The sequence below is a fragment of the Nerophis lumbriciformis genome, linkage group LG35 (genome assembly GCF_033978685.3).
Source record: "Nerophis lumbriciformis linkage group LG35, RoL_Nlum_v2.1, whole genome shotgun sequence".
NCBI classification, from domain to species: Eukaryota; Metazoa; Chordata; class Actinopteri; order Syngnathiformes; family Syngnathidae; genus Nerophis; species Nerophis lumbriciformis.
The window spans coordinates 7,137,932-7,158,558 of NC_084582.2; the positions used below are offsets into that span (position 1 = coordinate 7,137,932).

A 20,627-nucleotide genomic window follows, 5' to 3' on the forward strand; every position below is an offset into this window, starting at 1 on the left:
TTATTCATAAAAAAGCTTACACCATTACAAAAATGCTACATAATATTACTGGGCGGAGAGACTGATTAATGCATACATACTATTATAAAAAGTAATAAGGCATCTTGCATAATACAAATGTGAGGGCAAAATGTGCCTTCTGTTATTAAATATAGAGCAACATGGTACATATTTGTCAGCAAGTGTAAAAAGCTGTCTCGTGAGCTTGTTGTAATGTTAACGGTAACAAAAAGAACCTGTCATGTGCAAAAACCGATGCTCTCCAACTACCAGTCATCACACATCACCTAATTACAGACAAAAGAGTGCAAATACACCAAATGAACGTCTGGTCAAGTCGCCGAATTGGCAGGCATGTACGTGCAAATGCCACCAGATCGTTCTGGTTACCTGTTTTTCCTCACTTGATACATCTGCAACTCTTTGGAGACAAAACAAGTGCAATGTGTGGATGTTTTTGTGCAACAAAAGAAAAAGAGCAAAAGACTTACTAGCGTGTGTGTGTGTGTATATGTATATATAAACCATAGCAGAGATGAATATTTAAGTGCATGCCACACATGGCCTAACCGAGTTGCAATGCTTCGGAATAGAACACTAGATCAAATCTAGTCTCAATGCTGAATTATGTGAAGGCATAGTGAAGTTAAAAGCTGTTTTGATTAGTAAAATCCCTCAAAAAACTAATGTTAGGTGGTTTTGGATATATTTGTTACATCCCAGCACAGTGATCTGAACTGCTTTTCAGTGCAAGTGGACAAAGCCCATTCATGAGTATGCTCACGGTGTAATGTTGAAAAAAAACTGCCTTTGTGAAAAATGGGGTTCAGTTGTGCAGCATCATCCTCCTCACCCTGCTTATTTTTGGAATGGTTTCTCTTCCTCCTCTCCCTTTCCTCAGCGAGGACGCTAATAAAAGAAGCGCTCTCTGGCTGCTGTCATAGCCAGGCTTTGTCCATACTGGAGTAACAGTGATCTTCATCGCTGCGTGTATTATAGTGCAGGCCGTCAGAGTCCATGCAGTCAAACACAATGCTTTCCACGTCCACTTCAACGTCCTCTGGAAGGAGCAAACAAAAGCCATCAGCCATATTTCAAACTGAACTGAGTATTCAGAATCAGAAATACTTTGTAATTTCCCCTCGGGGATTAATAATTGCAGTTTATCATGGTCTATTTCCTAAATCAATTCGATTCAGAAAAGGTTTTACATCGAATAATCAAAGTTCTATTTGATCTGCACTTAAGGAAAATGTCTCAATTCTGTTAAAAATTCAAAAGTACTTTACTTTTACTCTTCACTTTAAACCGATAGTAAGTAAATTGAACTCTAACCAAGACTATTTCAAGGCTCAAAAGTTCCATTTTGAATTAAGAAAGGAATTGCAAGTGAAAGTGTCCCATCACTGCAAATTGAATTTAAAGTATTGTTTACTCAAGTACTAAATAATAACAGTAAATATGTAAGCTCTTTTTCTGAGACACTTATCTTATTCGCACAGTCAGACGGGATGCGATGCACAGCCATTTATTTTAAAGGCCGGAAAGTTGTTTTTATTTATGGTGAGTGTTGTTGACAGTGTAACAATACCAACACAATATTCAAATTTTATATTTTTTGTTATATTCAACAGCTTGAGCAAAACAGTTATCAGTACACGATAACTAAACAAAAGCAAAACTTATTTTATTAATCATTGAAATCCTTAGCTTTTACCCTTAAAGTCCTTCTTCCTTGAGTTCGTCAACATTAAAAAAAAAAGTTACAAAAAATAAGATTTAAAGACGATAAAAATATTGATCTAATCACTTATAAATATATATATATATATATATATATATATACACACACACACACACACACAGGACTGTCTCAGAAAATTAGAGTATTGTGATAAAGTTCTTTATTTTCTGTAATGCAATTAAAAAAACAAAAATGTCATACTTTCTGGATTCATTTCACATCAACTGAAATATTGCAAGCCTTTTATTATTGCTGATTATGGCATACAGCTTAAGAAAACTCAAAAATCAGAATATTTTCTCAGACCAAGTAAAAAATAAATATTTATAACGGCAAAACAAAATCAAACATTTGAAAATGTCAATTCATGCACTCAGTGCTTGGTTGGGAATCCTTTTGCACGGATTACTGCATCAATGCGGCGTGGCATGGAGGCAATCAGCCTGTGGCATTGCTGAGGTGTTATGGATGCTTCAATAGCGGCCTTTAGCTCATTTGCATTATTGGGTCTGGTGTCTTTCAGCTTCTTCTTCACGATACCCCACAAATTCTCTATGGGGTTCAGGTCAGGAAAGTTGGCAGGCCAATCGAGGACAGTAATGCCATGGTCAGTACACCAGTTACTGGTGGTTTTGGCACTGTGGGCAGGTGCCAGATCATGCTGGAAAATGAAATCATCATCTCCATAGAGCTTTTCAACAGATGGAAGCATGTAGTGCTCTAAAATCTCTTGGTACACAGCTTCATTGACTCTGGACTTGATGAAACACAGTGGACCAACACCAGCAGCTGACATGGATCCCCAAACCATTGCTGACTGTGGGAACTTCACACTGGATTTCAAGCAACTTGGATTTTGCTCCTCTCCAACCTTCCTCCAGACTCTAGCGCCTTGACTTCCAAATGAAATACAAAACTTGCTTTCGTCTGAAAACAGGACTCTGGACCACTCTGCAACTGTCCAGTGCTTCTTTTCCATAGCCCAAGTCAGACGCTTCTAGAGATTTTAGAGCACTACATGCTTCCATCTGTTGAAAAGCTCTATGGAGATGATGATTTCATTTTCCAGCATGATCTGGCACCTGCCCACAGTGCCAAAACCACCAGTAACTGGTGTACTGACCATGGCATTACTGTCCTCGATTGGCCTGCCAACTCCCCTGACCTAAACCCCATAGAGAATTTGTGGGGTATTGTGAAGAAGAAGCTGAAAGACACCAGACCCAATAATGCAAATGAGCTGAAGGCCGCTATTGAAGCATCCTTGGCATCCATAACACCTCAGCAATGCCACGCCGCATTGATGCAGTAATCCGTGCAAAAGGATTCCCAACCAAATACTGAGTGCATGAATTGACATTCAAATGTTTGATTTTGTTTTGCTGTTATAAATCTTTTTTTTTTGTACTTGGTCTGAGGAAATATTCTAATTAGAGATAGGATTTTTGAGTTTTCTTAAGCTGTATGCCATAATCAGCAATATTAAAATAATAAAAGGCTTGCAATATTTCAGTTGATGTGTAATGAATCCAGAATGTATGACATTTTTGGTTTTTTTTAATTGCATTACAGAAAATAAAAGAACTTTATCACAATATTCTAATTTTCTGAGACAGTCCTGTATACACTGATTCTAACCTTGGTATCAACACATTTATGAATCGACCCGTCTTTCTGTTTCAATACCTCCAGTGATATTTGTAAAAAAATGTTTATTTGCCACAACGGAGCATTATTGACCTTAGAGTGGCTCCACACTGTGTATGCAGATAGACAGTTAGCTGATAGTTGCAGCTAACTCTTCCGCTTGACGGACTGAGCATTAAAAATGGGAATCAACATTTAAAAATGTCAACGAGTTTTGGGAGGATCGGGATGTAAAACCTGGTTCTTAACGATATCCAACCCTCCAGAGCTTGTTGTTGGAAGCTTCCATTAGCATAGTGCGATACTGCTGCTTCATGCTTAGGGTTGGGTATCGAGTATCGATTGGACCCGGGACTAACTTTCCGATTCTCCCGGAATCGTTCAAAAGTTTAAATTTCGATTCCTAGTTTCGGTACCCAGTCCGCCGACCGGAAAAAAAGAATCAGTCCGCCGACCGGAAGAAGAAGCCGCTGAACACCAACGAAGAAGCGCCCACCGCCGGAAGTGTTAGCATAGCCGAGCCTATGTAGCCGAGCGAGTCAGTCAAGCATGGATAGCGGGCGTCGGCGGTCGAAAGTGTGGCTTTATTTTACTAAAAAAAATGAAATATCGGCGAAATGTAACACGTGCGACAGGACTGTTTCGTGCTTAGGAGGGTGCACGTCGAACATGATGAAGCACCTCCAAGTTCATGGAGTACAAATAAATGCGTGTCCCGTCTTCGACGCGTTGCGCCGACCGTCCTCCTCTGCCTCCGACGCCCAGCCTGGCACCTCGGTGACTGCACTGCAGTCCGAATCCGGTAAGTAAAACAATATATATGCAATAAATAATGTGTTTTGCGCCAACGTTGAGGCAGCTAACAAATTAGCCCGCGTATTTTTTCATAGACAATTTACAACCTGCTAGCCAGGCTCCGCCATGTGCTCAGCGTACTCCGTTCACCGTAGCGGCAATGGGGAAGATGTCGGTGCCACAGACGGAAGAGTGCCACAGAAAGGTCACTGCGCACATAGTCAAAAGACTGCATCCCTTTTCAGAGGTGGAATCTCCAACATTTAGGTTACCGTATTTTCCGCACTATTAGCCGCACCTAAAAACCACAAATTTACTCAAAAGCTGACAGTGCGGCTTATAACCCGGTGCGCTTTATATATGGATTAATATTAAGATTCATTTTCATAAAGTTTCGGTCTCGCAACTACGGTAAACAGCCGCCATCTTTTTTCCCCGTAGAAGAGGAAGTGCTTCTTCTTCTACGCAAGCAACCGCCAAGGTAAGCACCCGCCCCCATAGAACAGGAAGCGCTTCTTCTTCTACTGTAAGCAACCACCCGCCCGCGTAGAAGGAGAAGAAGCGCGCGGATATTACGTTTCATTTCCTTTGTGTGTTTACATCTGTAAAGACCACAAAATGGCTCCTACTAAGCGACAGGTTTCCGGTTCATGAAAAGACGCAATCTCTCCATCCGCACACGGACCACTATTTCACAGCAACTGCCTAAAGACTTTCAAGAAAAGCTGGCTACTTTCCGTGCATATTGTAAAAACAAGATAGCTGAAAAAAAGATCCGGCCAGAGAACATTATCAACATGGACGAGGTTCCACTGACTTTTGATATTCCTGTGAACCGCACTGTGGATACAACGGGAGCACGTACGGTGAATATTCGCACCACAGGGAATGAGAAGTCATCCTTCACTGTGGTTCTAGCTTGCCATGCTAATGGCCAGAAACTTCCACCCATGGTGATATTCAAAAGGAAGACCTTGCCAAAAGAGACCTTTCCAGCCGGAGTCATCATAAAAGCTAACTCGAAGGGATGATGGATGAAGAAAAGATGAGCGAGTGGTTAAGGTAAGTTTACGCGAAGAGGCCGGGTGGCTTTTTTCACGCAGCTCCGTCCATGTTGATATACGACTCCATGCGCGCCCACATCACGCTGGTTTTTAATATATTATTAAAGTTTGACTGACCTATCTTGACTGTTTTTTTGACATTCCTTTAGCGCAGTTAGATGCGGCTTATAACACGGGGCGGCTTATAGGTGGACAAAGTTTTGAAATATGCCGTTCATTGAAGGCGCGGCTTATAACCCAGGGCGCCTTATGGTGCGGAAAATACGGTAGTTAAGCAATAACGTTAGAGCTAAGCTAATTGATACTGGGCTAAACAGTAACAGCAACATTACATGTTCTTTTATGTTTGCAGGGATATGGTGAAAACTCTCAACCCAAAATACATACCACCTTCCAGGGACTACCTGTCAAACACATTGATCCCGGCATGGTACAAGAAGAATCGGAATCGAGAATCGTCAGGAATCGGAATCGAAACAAAGAATCGGAATCGTTCGAATTCAAACGATACCCAACCCTATTCATGCTCAAGACAACCATGGGGTTGGGGCGGAATTGATATCATGCCTTTCGAATCGATACTGCACAACTTAAAAGAGACCGATCCAAATCTTACTAACAAACACACAGAGAAATTGCCCTTATCATGTTAATATTGCAAGGTAGAACTCACCTCTGTCCGAGTCAGACCTCTCTGACGACATGGTGGACCCCTGGCTGTCGTTCCTCATTCGCTCGGTGCCTCTCTGCAGCTGCTCCAGACGCACCTGCAGCTCCCTCTGCTCCCAGCGCAGGCGACCCTTCAGCTGCTCCGCGCGCTCGTCCTGCTCCTGCAGCTTCTGACGGGGTGAAGTGCAACGGATGAGCGACTAAAATGGACCCTTCGAACGCAAAGTTGGAGGACACCCCGCACCGTACCTTGATGTGAAGCTGAGCTCGCCTGAGCAGGTTGAGCGTGGTGTTCCGCATGGTGTCCGACGACAGAGGAACTTGCTTCTTCAGCTGCTCCAGGCAATGCCTCAGCTGCGCCCGTCTGCAAAAGCGCGACAACGCTTAACTAAGTACGCTCGTTACTCAAATCACTGCAACTTACCTGTTTTTCTCCAGCTCGTTGTGCGCAGACCTGCATTCACAACACAAGGAAAAGGGTAGGTTGATTTCCAAGAACTACACAAGTCTAGACCAGCCATGTCCTCCTGCCAGCATGTGTTCACCTGTTTCCACCAGCAGACATCTTCTTGCTCTTCTGTTTGCTTCCCTTATCAGACAGACTCGGACTGGGAGGCAGCAGGGAAGCGTAGCCATGTTCCGCCTCTGTGACACACAAAACAACATCCAATAGCACACTTCACAAATACATGAAAAAAATACAAGTAGAGATGTCCGATAATGGCTTTTTTGCCGATATTCCGATATTGTCCAACTCTTATATACCGATTCCAATATCAACCGATACCGATATATACAGTCGTGGAATTAACACATTATTATGCCTAATTTTGTTGTGATGCCCTGCTGGATGCATTAAACCAGTGGTTCTCAACCTTTTTTTTTTGAAAATGTTTTTAATTCAAGTACCCCTTAATCATCCATCCATTTTCTACCGCTTATTCCCTTTGGGGTCGCGGGGGGCGCTGGAGCCTATCTCAGCTACAATCGGGCGGAAGGCGGGGTACACCCTGGACAAATCGCCACCTCATCGCAGGGCACCCCTTAATCAGAGCAAAGCATTTTTGGTTGAAAAAAAGAGATAAAGAAGTAAAATACAGCACTATGTCATCAGTTTTTGATTTATTAAGTTGTATAACAGTGCAAAATATTGCTCATTTGTAGTGGTCTTTCTTGAACTATTTGGAAAAAAAGATAGGTTTTTATTTATATTTATAAAGGATTTTTGAATAGTTGCTATTTTTAGAATATTTAAAAAAAATCTCACGTACCCCTTGGCATACCTTCAAGTACCCCCAGGGGTACGCGTACCCCCATTTGAGAACCACTGCATTAAACAATGTAACAAGGTTTTCCAAAATAAATCAACTCATGTTATGGAAAAAAGAATGCCACACTTAGTGTGTGTGTGTGTGACTATCATTGGCACTTTAACTATATTCTTGAACGTCTAAATCAGGGGTCGGGAACCTTTTTGGCTGAGAGAGCCAAATATTTTAAAATGTATTTCCATGAGAGCCATATAATATTTTTTAACACTGAATACAACTAAATGCGTGCATTTTTAAGTAAGGCCAACATTTTTAGAGTATAATACGTTTATTCTTCTTTTTAATAACATTGTTATTCTGAAGCTAACCAATAATGAATAAAATAGTTCTTACCATTAATGCGACTTCTTGAACGGGTGCGGTAGAAAACGGATGGATGGATTAAAATGCATGAGAATGTTTTATATTTTGAACGTTATTTTTAAAGGCCTACTGAAACCCACTACTAGTCTGATAGTTTATATATCAATGATGAAATCTTAACATTTCAACACATGCCTTACTAAAGTGCAATTTTAAATTTCGCGCGGAATATCCTGCTGAAAACGTCTCGGTATGATGACGTCTGCGCGTGACGTCACGGATTGTGGAGGACATTTTGGGACAGCATGGTGGACAGCTATTAAGTCGTCTGTTTTCATCGCAAAATTCCACAGTATTCTGGACATCTGTGTTGGTGAATCTTTTGCAATTTGTTCAATGAACAATGGAGACAGCAAAGAAGAAAGCTGTAGGTGGGAAGCGGTGTATTGCGGCCGGCATGCAGCAACACAAACACAGTTGGTGTTTCATTGTTTACATTCCCGAAAGATGACAGTCAAGCTTTACCATTGGCCTGTGGAGAACTGAGACAACAGAGACTCTTACCAGGAGGACTTTGAGTAGGATACGCAGACGCGGTACCGTGAGTACGCTTCCAAACATTTGATCGCTTGCCTGTATGTGCGTGCCGCTATGTGCATGTCACGTACGTAACTTTAGGGACTTTTGGGAAATATATGTGCTGTATGAACTTTGGGCTGTGGGATTGAGTGTGTTGTGCAGGTGTTTGAGTTGTATTGGCGGGTTATATGGATGGGAGGGGGAGGTGTTTGTTATGCGGGATTAATTTGTGGCATATTAAATATAAGCCTGGTTGTGTTGTGACTAATAGAGTATATATATGTCTTGTGTTTATTTACTGTTTTAGTCATTCCCAGCTGAATATCAGGTCCCACCCGCCTCTCACAGCATCTTCCCTATCTGAATCGCTCCCACTGCCCTCTAGTCCTTCACTCTCACTTTCCTCATCCACGAATCTTTCATCCTCGCTCAAATTAATGGGGAAATAGTCGCTTTCTCGGTCCGAATCGCTCTCGCTGCTGGTGGCCATGATTGTAAACAATGTGCAGATGTGAGGAGCTCCACAACCTGTGACGTCACGCTACTCGTCTGCTACTTCCGGTACAGGCAAGGCTTTTTTTATCAGCGACCAAAAGTTGCAAACTTTATCGTCGATGTTCTCTCCTAAATCCTTTCAGCAAAAATATGGCAATATCGCGAAATGATCAAGTATGACACATAGAATGGACCTGCTATCCCCGTTTAAATAAGAAAATCGCATTTCAGTAGGCCTTTAATGCGACTTCTTGAACAGGTGCGGTAGAAAACGGATGGATGGATTAAAATGCATGAGAATGTTTTATATTTTGAACGTTATTTTTAACACTGATTACCAGCGGAATAATTCATTACTTATCGCTGTGTTTTTCAACCACTGATACAGTCTGGTGTGCCGTGGGAGATTACGTAATTTCACCTATTTTTTTGCAAACCAGTAATTATAATCTGCAAATGTGCCGTTGTTGAGTGTCTGTACTGTCTAGAGCTTGGCACAGTAACCGTGTTATACTCTTCCATATCAGTAGGTGGCAGCAGGTAGCTAATTGCTTTGTAGATGTCGGGAACATGGTTTGTCGTGATCACAATATGCGGGAGGCAGCGTGTAGGTAAAAAGGTATCCAACACTTAAACTAAAGATAAACAAAAGGCAAGTGCCGCTAAGAAAAGGCATTGAAGCACAACGAAACTAAAACTGAACTGGCTGCAAAGTAAACAAAAACAGAATGCTGGACGACAGCAAAGACTTACAGCGTGCGGAGCAGACGGCGTCCACAAAGTACATCCGTACACCCACAAAGAAGGATAGCGTCCGCACAACTTAAATAGTCTTGATTGCTAAAACAAAGCAGGTGCGGGGAATAGCATTCAAGGAAGACATGAAACTGCTACAGGAAAATACCAACAAAAAGAGGAAAAGCCACCAAAATAGGAGCGCAACACACTAGAGATGCGCGGATAGGCAATTATTTCATCCGCAACCGCATCAGAAAGTCGTCAACCATCCGCAATCCACCCGATCTAACATTTGATCAGAACCGCATCCGCCCGTTGTTATATATCTAATATAGACGATGCAAGGCATTAGTGAGGTTATAAAGCTTTTGCCTGTTAAAGAAAAGAGACTGATCCAATGCAGCGTTCGCGTGCCACGCTGTCACGACCCAGACGCACACCAGTGCGCAATCATATGGGAGCCGCGCTGAGCGCGTCTCGCTGCCGGCGACGGCCGGGTATGGGCCCGACGCTCCAGCGCCATCCATTTTCAGGGCTAGTTGATTCGGCAGGTGGGTTGTTACACACTCCTTAGCGGGTTCCGACTTCCATGGCCACCGTCCTAGCTGCTGTCTATATCAACCAGGGTGAGCCCCACCCCTTTCGTGAGCGCACTGCGCGCGGAGTGACCCCTGTTACGCGCCCCCGGCAACAGGGGTGGCGGGCAGGTAAGCTGCGCCGGCGGAGCGCGCGGAGTGACCCCTGTTATGAGCCCCCGGCCACGGGGGTGGCGGGCAGGTAAGCTGCTTACCTGCTGCGCGTGACGCCGGCCGCGGCGAAGGCGGACGAGGCGGGGTGTCGGTGCGGTGGGCGCGGTGGTGACCCTGGACGTGCGTCGGGCCCTTCTCGCGGATCGCTACGGCTCCCGGTGGGGCCCTCTCGGGGGAAGGGGCCTCGGTCCCGGACCCCGGCGAGGCGTCGGGGGCCTTCTCCGCTCCGTAAAAGTGTCCATCTCTTTTTTTTTTTTCTTCTGTTGTGGCATATGCTGCAGGTGCCTGCTCGTTTTTCGTATGTGGGTAACAACATTTAACTATGTATATATATTTCCGAATTGGTTTAACTGCCACCCGCCTGAATCTATTTAAAATCTAATTTTTTTAAATTTCAATCGCCCGACCCGACCCGCTGATAAAATCTAATTTTTTTAAATTTCATCCGCCCGATTCGCGGATAATCCGCGGACTCCGCGGTTGTGCCCGCAAACCGCGCATCTCTACAACACACACAGGAAAACACCAAAAAACTCAAAATAAGTTACGGCGTGATGTGACAGGTCGTGACTGTACACCTACCGTATTTTCCGCACTATAAGGCGCACCGGATTATTAGCCGCACCTTCAATGAATGGCATATTTCATAACTTTGTCCACCAATAAGCCGCCCCGGACTATAAGCCGCGCCTACGCTGCGCTACAGGGAATGTCAAAAAAACAGTCAGATAGGTCAGTCAAACTTTAATAATATATTAAAAACCAGCGTTCTAACAACTCTGTTCACTCCCAAAATGTACGCAAATGTGCAATCACAAACATAGTAAAATTCAAAATAGTGCAGAGCAATAGCAACATAATGTTGCTCGAACGTTAATGTCACAACACACAAAATAAACATAGCGCTCACTTTCTGAAGTTATTCTTCATTCGTAAATCCTTCGTCTTCGGTGTCCGAAGTGAAAAGTTGGGCAAATTTACGATCCACTGGCAGATGTTGGCGTCGTCTGGCGCTGCCTCCTCGTCTTAGTGAAGGTGTGTTCGCCTTCTGTCATCCATTGTTCCCACGCAGTTAGCAGTCTAGCTTCGAATGCCCTGTTGACACCAATATCTAGCGGCTGGAGGTCTTTTGTCAATCCACCCGGAATGACGGCGAGTATTGAATTAAGCGCGTAAGCGTGTCTCTCAATGTGCTGTTATGAGCTAGCAAATATAACAACTACACTACCCAGCATGCAACGAGTTACGAGCATGCGCGGTAGCCCTGAGAAGCGTTGTATGCTGGGAGTTAGCACGCTGTGAGTAAACGTTGAGAACTCAGTTAACACGCCTCGTCTGCATTATTTATAATTAGACAGACAACACACTTAATAGGAGCCATGTTGGGGTCTTTACATAAACACACAAATGGAAATGAAACGTCACATATCCCAGCATGCACCGCGCGCTTCTTCTACGGGGAAAAAAGATGGCGGCTGTTTACCGTAGTTGCGAGACCTAAACTTTATGAAAATGAATCTTAATATTTATCCATATATAAGGCGCACCGGGTTATAAGGCGCACTGTCAGCTTTTGAGAAAATTTGTGGTTTTTAGGTGCGCCTTATAGTGCGGAAAATACGGTACTTTGAGACAAGAGCTATAGTGATACCATGGTTGGTTATGGTTTGAATTCATATCCAACACTTGCGAGAACGACTTTTTATTGTCAGTATCGGCGACTGAGTTTAATTTTTTTATGTTTTCTGCTGGTGGTGTGCCTCAGAATTTTTTTCAATGAAAAAAATATGCATTGGCTTAGAAAAAAGTTGAAAAACGCCGACTTATCGTGTTAAGCAATGTCAACTAAGATTTATCTGAGAGCCAAAGGTTCCCTACCCCCTGGTCTAAATCGAGGCCAATACTTGTAACAACTTTTTTAGTGTCTTTTTGTTAGTTTTCAGTGCGGTCCTTCATCATCCTTAGCACATTTATGATGCAGATTATTTTAATGTTTTTTTTTAAAAACAATAACATCACTAGTCTAACGTGATCACGTGACCAGACATAAATAGCCTGTCATCAGCATCAGCTGTGTTCAATTTTGGCGCCATCGGGCCAGTCAAACATTTTCAGTCGCTTTCTGCAAGCACCCCGCGCTTCTTACATAAAACCAACCGCGTACGTGGACGATATAAAGGCGAGCAACGAAAGTAAAAACACAAAAATATCGAGGGAAATGTCTTGTTGACTTTAAGAACCGCTGAGAGCCGCCGGGGCGTCATTTTGAACCGGGACCATATTGGCGCCTTCGCGTACAATGATGTGGACGATATGTAGGTCACTGAGTCAAATATGGGGAAGCTCGTCCCAAAATACATGCCCTTTAAGTGACCACTAAAACGAATATTACATTTGACATTTTATCATATTCGACCGGCACAATTGCACTCGCTCCTTTGTGTGTGATTTTGTTGCGTTAACAATGAGAAACTTCGCCGCCGACACAATATCACAACCACTCACCTCGCTCTTTCCTCTCCAAAAACTCGGCGGCACGCAGAAGCACCTGGATGTTGCAAATGGAAGCTTCCATTTTTTTTCTTCCAAATATATGTTTTCCTTCAAAAGAAGAAGCTAAAGAAGTAAGTGGGGCTGAAAGCGGCGTCTGACTTGACTGACTCTGCAAACTGCAACGTTCTCCACACACTGACTGGTGCTGCCTTCAGGACTGCGTCCAAACTCGGATATCTCAGTACTCCTTCCAAAAAAAAACAAAGTCCTGCCTAAAAAATGTCAAAACAAAGATACATATATTTACTTTATGTATTTATTTATTGTGAATATTACAAAAAAAGAGAAACATAAGTTTGTGGCGTGGGCTTTGTGTGGCTCAAACTTACGGTTGCAAAATTTCGCATTATTATGAAGGCATCAGAAGACAACGTAAAACGTAATTCTCACGCCCTCTTTCCCGCCCCCCCTGGAAGGTTATCGTTTTTGTCAATAACATTCGAATGTGCTATTTATTTATATTTCATATCTTGAATTATATAATATTTTAACGCAATTAAAAATGCAAAAGTCTGTTTTTCTGCTTTATTTTTTAATCATTGGCATAAATAAATAAATAGCATGGTACGGTCTTTAAAAGTGTTTTTTTTTTTAATGTATAAAACAATTGAAAGTTTGAAGCGTATTCAAACCATGTTTGATTCAACGCACTTTTAGTTATGGGAGGAGACGTTTTTGTCAATAACATTCGAATGTGCTATTTATTTATATTTCGTACCCTAAATTATAAAATATTGTAATGAAATTAAAAAGACAAAAGTCTGTTTTTCTGCTTTGGATTTTATTTGTTTAATCATTGGCATGAATACATAAATAAATAGCATGGAACGGTCTTTAAAAGTGTTTGTTTTTTTTATGTATAAAACAATTGAAAGTTTGAAGCGTATTCAAACCATGTTTGATTCAACGCACTTTTAGTTATGGGAGGAGACGTTTTTGTCAATAACATTCGAATGTGCTATTTATTTATATTTCGTACCCTAAATTATAAAATATTGTAATGAAATTAAAAAGACAAAAGTCTGTTTTTCTGCTTTGGATTTTATTTTTTAATCATTGGCATGAATACATAAATAAATAGCATGGAACGGTCTTTAAAAACGTTTTTTTTTTTTTAATGTATAGAACAATTGAAAGTTTGAAGCGTATTCAAGCCTTGCGATGAGGTGGCGACTTGTCCAGGGTGTACCCCGCCTTCCGCCCGATTGTAGCTGAGATAGGCTCCAGCGCCCCCCGCGACCCCAAAGGGAATAAGCGGTAGAAAATGGATGGAAGCGTATTCAAACCATGTTTGATTTAACGTACTTTTAGTTATGGGAGGAGACATTTTTGTCAATAACATTCGAATGAGCTATTTATTTATATTTCATACCCTGAATTATAAATTATATTAATGAAATTAAAAAGACAACAGTCTGTTTTTCTGCTTTGGATTTTATTTTTTAATCATTGGCATGAATAAATAAATAAATAAATAAATACATAAATAAATAGCATGGTACGGTCTATAAAAAATTTTATTTTTTTATTTTTGTTTATGTATAAAACAGTTGAAAGTTTTGAAGCGTATTCAAACCATGCTTGATTTAACGTACTTTTAGTTATGGGAGGAGACGTTTTTGTCAATAACATTCGAATGAGCTATTTATTTATATTTCATACCCTGAATTATAAAATATATTAATGAAATTAAAAAGACAACAGTCTGTTTTTCTGCTTTGGATTTTATTTTTTAAACATTGGCATAAATAAATAACATGACCCCGAAAGGGACAAGCGGTATAAAATGGATGGATGGATGGATGGATGGATGGATGGATGGATGGGTCTTTAAAAACGTTTTTTGTTTTTTTAAATGTACAAAACAATTGAAAATTTTGAAGCGTATTCAAACCATGTTTGACTTAACGTACTTTTAGTTATGGGAGGAGACGTTTTTGTCAATAACATTCGAATGAGCTATTTATTTATATTTCATACTCTAAATTATAAAATATTGTAAAGAAATTAAAAAGACAAAAGTCTGTTTTTCTGCTTTGGATTTTATTTTTTAATCATTGGCATGAATACATAAATAAATAGCATGGAACGGTCTTTAAAAACGTTTTTTTTTTTTTTTTTTTAATTTATAGAACAATTGAAAGTTTGAAGCGTATTCAAACCATGTTTGATTTAACGTACTTTTAATTATGGGAGGAGACGTTTTTGTCAATAACATTCGAATGTGCTATTTATTTATATTTCATACCCTGAATTATAAAATATTGTAATTAAATTAAAAATACAAAAGTCTGTTTTTCTGCTTTGGATTTTATTTTTTAATCATTGGCATGAATAAATAAATAAATAAATAAATAGCATGGTACGGTCTATAAATTTTTTTATTTTTGTTTATGTATAAAACAGTTGAAAGTTTTGAAGCGTATTCAAACCATGTTTGATTTAACGTACTTTTAGTTATGGGAGGAGACGTTTTTGTCAATAACATTCGAATGTGCTATTTATTTATATTTCATACCCTGAATTATAAAATATATTAATGAAATTAAAAAGACAACAGTCTGTTTTTCTGCTTTGGATTTTATTTTTTAATCATTGGCATGAATAAATAAATAAATAAATACATAAATAAATAGCATGGTACGGTCTATAAAATTTTTTATTTTTGTTTATGTATAAAACAGTTGAAAGTTTTGAAGCGTATTCAAACCATGCTTGATTTAACGTACTTTTAGTTATGGGAGGAGACGTTTTTGTCAATAACATTCGAATGAGCTATTTATTTATATTTCATACCCTGAATTATAAAATATATTAATGAAATTAAAAAGACAACAGTCTGTTTTTCTGCTTTGGATTTTATTTTTTAATCATTGGCATGAATAAATAAATAAATAAATACATAAATAAATAGCATGGTACGGTCTATAAAATGTTTTATTTTTTTATTTTTGTTTATGTATAAAACAGTTGAAAGTTTTGAAGCGTATTCAAACCATGTTTGATTTAACGTACTTTTAGTTATGGGAGGAGACGTTTTTGTCAATAACATTCGAATGAGCTATTTATTTATATTTCATACCCTGAATTATAAAATATTGTAATTAAATTAAAAAGACAACAGTCTGTTTTTCTGCTTTGGATTTTATTTTTTAATCATTGGCATAAATAAATAACATGACCCCGAAAGGGACAAGCGGTATAAAATGGATGGATGGATGGATGGGTCTTTAAAAACGTTTTTTGTTTTTTTAAATGTACAAAACAATTGAAAATTTTGAAGCGTATTCAAACCATGTTTGACTTAACGTACTTTTAGTTATGGGAGGAGACGTTTTTGTCAATAACATTCGAATGAGCTATTTATTTATATTTCATACTCTAAATTATAAAATATTGTAAAGAAATTAAAAAGACAAAAGTCTGTTTTTCTGCTTTGGATTTTATTTTTTAATCATTGGCATGAATACATAAATAAATAGCATGGAACGGTCTTTAAAAACGTTTTTTTTTTTGTTTTTTTTAATTTATAGAACAATTGAAAGTTTGAAGCGTATTCAAACCATGTTTGATTTAACGTACTTTTAATTATGGGAGGAGACGTTTTTGTCAATAACATTCGAATGTGCTATTTATTTATATTTCATACCCTGAATTATAAAATATTGTAATTAAATTAAAAATACAAAAGTCTGTTTTTCTGCTTTGGATTTTATTTTTTAATCATTGGCATGAATAAATAAATAAATAAATAAATAGCATGGTACGGTCTATAATTTTTTTTATTTTTGTTTATGTATAAAACAGTTGAAAGTTTTGAAGCGTATTCAAACCATGTTTGATTTAACGTACTTTTAGTTATGGGAGGAGACGTTTTTGTCAATAACATTCGAATGTGCTATTTATTTATATTTCATACCCTGAATTATAAAATATATTAATGAAATTAAAAAGACAACAGTCTGTTTTTCTGCTTTGGATTTTATTTTTTAATCATTGGCATGAATAAATAAATAAATAAATACATAAATAAATAGCATGGTACGGTCTATAAAATTTTTTATTTTTGTTTATGTATAAAACAGTTGAAAGTTTTGAAGCGTATTCAAACCATGCTTGATTTAACGTACTTTTAGTTATGGGAGGAGACGTTTTTGTCAATAACATTCGAATGAGCTATTTATTTATATTTCATACCCTGAATTATAAAATATATTAATGAAATTAAAAAGACAACAGTCTGTTTTTCTGCTTTGGATTTTATTTTTTAAACATTGGCATAAATAAATAACATGACCCCGAAAGGGACAAGCGGTATAAAATGGATGGATGGATGGATGGGTCTTTAAAAACGTTTTTTATTTTTTTAAATGTACAAAACAATTGAAAATTTTGAAGCGTATTCAAACCATGTTTGATTTAACGTACTTTTAGTTATGGGAGGAGACGTTTTTGTCAATAACATTCGAATGAGCTATTTATTTATATTTCATACCCTAAATTATAAAATATTGTAAAGAAATTAAAAAGACAAAAGTCTGTTTTTCTGCTTTGGATTTTATTTTTTAATCATTGGCATGAATACATAAATAAATAGCATGGAACGGTCTTTAAAAACGTTTTTTTTTTTCTTTTTTTAATTTATAGAACAATTGAAAGTTTGAAGCGTATTCAAACCATGTTTGATTCAACATACTTTTAGTTATGGGAGGAGACGTTTTTGTCAATAACATTCGAATGTGCTATTTATTTATATTTCATACCCTGAATTATAAAATATTGTAATTAAATTAAAAATACAAAAGTCTGTTTTTCTGCTTTGGATTTTATTTTTTAATCATTGGCATGAATAAATAAATAAATAAATAAATAGCATGGTACGGTCTATAAATTTTTTTATTTTTGTTTATGTATAAAACAGTTGAAAGTTTTGAAGCGTATTCAAACCATGTTTGATTTAACGTACTTTTAGTTATGGGAGGAGACGTTTTTGTCAATAACATTCGAATGAGCTATTTATTTATATTTCATACCCTAAATTATAAAATATTGTAATGAAATTAAAAAGACAAAAGTCTGTTTTTCTGCTTTGGATTTTATTTTTTAATCATTGGCATAAATACATAAATAAATAGCATGGTACGGTCTATAAAAACGTTTTTTTTATTTACTTTTTTACGTATAAAACAATTGAAAGTTTTGAAGCGTATTCAAACCATGTTTGTTTTAACATACTTTTAGTTATGGAAGGAGACATTTTTATCAATAACATTCGAATGTGCTATTTATTTACATTTCATACCCTGAATTATAAAATATTGTAATGAAATGCTTTGGATTTTATTTTTTAATCATTGGCATAAATAAATAAAATAGCATGACCCGAAAGGGACATGGCTGGATGGGCTTTAAAAACATTTTTTGTTTTTTTAAATGTATAAAACAATTGAACGTTTTAAACCATGTTTGATTTAAAGTACTTTTAGTTATGGGAGGAGACATTTTTGTCAATAACATTCGAATGTGCTATTTATTTATATTTCATAAATAATGAAATATAAAATATTTTAATAAAATTAAAAAGACAAAAGTCTGATTAATTTTTGTAATCATTGGCATAAATTAAAAAAAATATACATAAATAAAAAACTACATAAATAAATAAATAGCATGGTACGGTCTATAAAAATGTTTTTTAGTTTTTTTTAAATTTATGTATAAAACAATTGAACGTTTTGAAGCGTATTTAAACCATGTTTAATTTAACGTACTTTTAGTTATGGGAGGAGACGTTTTTGTCAATAACATTCTAATGCGCTTTTTATTTATATTTCATACCCTGAATTATACAATATTTGAATGAAATCAAAAAGACAAAAGTCTGATTTTATTTTTTAATCATTGGCATAAATAAAAAAATATATACATAAATAAAAAACTACATAAATAAATAAATAGCATGGTACGGGCTACAAAAATGTTTTTTTTTTTTTTTTTTAATTTATGTATAAAACAATTGAAAGTTGTTTTATACATAAAAAAATAATAATTAATTAATTTAAAAAAAAACATAAATAAATAAATAAATAGCATGGTACGGTCTATAATTTATTTTTTTATTTTTTTATTTATGTATAAAACAATTGAAAGTTTTGAAGCGTATTTAAACCATGTTTGATTTAACGTACTTTTAGTTATGGGAGGAGACATTTTTGTCAATAACATTCTAATGCGCTATTTATTTATATTTCATACCCTGAATTATAAAATATTTGAATGAAATTAAAAAGACAAAAGTCTGATTAAATGTTTTAATCGTTGGCATAAATAAAAAAATATATATATACATAAATAAAAAAATGCATAAATAAATAAATAGCATTGTACGGTCTACAAAAATGTTTTTTGTTTTTTTAAAATTTATGTATAAAACAATTGAAAGTTTTGAAGCGTATTTAAACCATGTTTAATTTAACATACTTTTAGTTATGGGAGGAGACATTTTTGTCAATAACATTCTAATGCGCTATTTATTTATATTTCATACCCTGAATTATAACATTTTTGAATGAAATTAAAAAGACAAAAGTCTGATTAAATGTTTTAATCATTGGCATAAATAAAAAAAATGCACAAATAAATAAATAGCATGGTACGGTCTATAAAAATGTTTTTTGTTTTTTTTAAATTTATGTATAAAACAATTGAAAGTTTTGAAGCGTATTTAAACCATGTTTAATTTAACGTACTTTTAGTTATGGGAGGAGACGTTTTTGTCAATAACATTCGAATGTGCTATTTATTTATATTTCATACCCCGATTTATAAAATATTTGAATTAAATTAAAAAGACAAAAGTCTGATTTTATTTTTTAATCATTGGCATAAATAAAAAAATATATACATAAATAAAAAAATACATAAATAAATAAATAAATAGCATGGTACGGTCTATTAAAATGTTGAATTGAAAGTTTTGAAGCGTATTCAAACCATGTTATGTACTTTTAGTTATGGGAGGAGACGTTTTTGTCAATAACATTCGAATGTGCTATTTATTTATATTTCACACGCTGAATTATAAAATATTTTAATGAAATTAAAAAGACAAAAGTCAGATTTTATTTTTTAATCATTGTCATAAATAAAAAAATATATACATAAAAAAATAATTAATAAAAAAAAACATAAATAAATAGCATGGTACGGTCTATTTTTTTTCTTTTTTTTAATTTATGTATAAAACAATTGAAAGTTTTGAAGCGTATTTAAACCATGTTTAATTTAACGTACTTTTAGTTATGGGAGGAGACGTTTTTGTCAATAACATTCTAATGCGCTATTTATTTATATTTCATACCCTGAATTATACAATATTTGAATGAAATAAAAAAGACAAAAGTCTGATTACATTTTTTAATCATTGGCATAAATAAAAAAATTTATACATAAAAAATTAATTAATTAATTAGAAAAACATAAATAAATAAATAAATAAATAGCATGGTACGGTCTATAATTATTTTACTTTTTTTAATTTATGTATAAAACAATTGAAAGTTTTGAAGCGTATTTAAACCATGTTTGATTTAACGTACTTTTAGTTATGGAAGGAGACGTTTTTGTCAATAACATTCGAATGTGCTATTTATTTATATTTCATACCCTGAATTATAAAATATTTGAATGAAATTAAAAAGACAAAAGTCTGATTACATTTTTTAATCATTGGCATAAATAAAAAAATATATACATAAATAAAAAAATGCATAAATAATTAAATAGCATTGTATGGTCTATAAAAATGTTTTTTGTTTTTTTTAAATGTATGTATAAAACAATTAAAAGTTTTGAAGCGTAATTAAACCATGTTTAATTTAACGTACTTTTAGTTATGGGAGGAGACATTTTTGTCAATAACATTCTAATGCGCTATTTATTTATATTTCATACCCTGAAT

At 36.2% G+C, this 20,627-nt stretch overlaps 1 protein-coding gene across 1 annotated transcript; it reads right to left on the reverse strand.

The window, feature by feature from the left end:
* Window positions 1-9: 9 nt before the first annotated feature.
* On the reverse strand, window positions 10-12,836 carry mxd3 (MAX dimerization protein 3). The gene is made up of 6 exons (XM_061927984.2): window positions 12,620-12,836; window positions 6,465-6,564; window positions 6,344-6,373; window positions 6,169-6,283; window positions 5,924-6,089; window positions 10-1,060 (listed from the first exon to the last, which is right to left on the reverse strand). Exons 1-6 carry the CDS (start codon window positions 12,687-12,689, stop codon window positions 939-941), a joined length of 603 nt encoding a protein of 200 aa, XP_061783968.2. The 5' UTR covers window positions 12,690-12,836; the 3' UTR covers window positions 10-938.
* Window positions 12,837-20,627: the final 7,791 nt, after the last annotated feature.

Coding starts and splice junctions, on each gene's coding strand:
- mxd3 (XM_061927984.2), bottom strand. CDS start 12,689: ATGGAAGCTTCCATTTGCAACATCCAGGTGCTTCTGCGTGCCGCCGAG. Junction 6,090..6,168: donor GAGCTCAGCTTCACATCAAG/GTACGGTGCGGG, acceptor TCACCCCGTCAG/AAGCTGCAGGAGCAGGACGA. Junction 1,061..5,923: donor GAGGTCTGACTCGGACAGAG/GTGAGTTCTACC, acceptor TGCTCCTTCCAG/AGGACGTTGAAGTGGACGTG.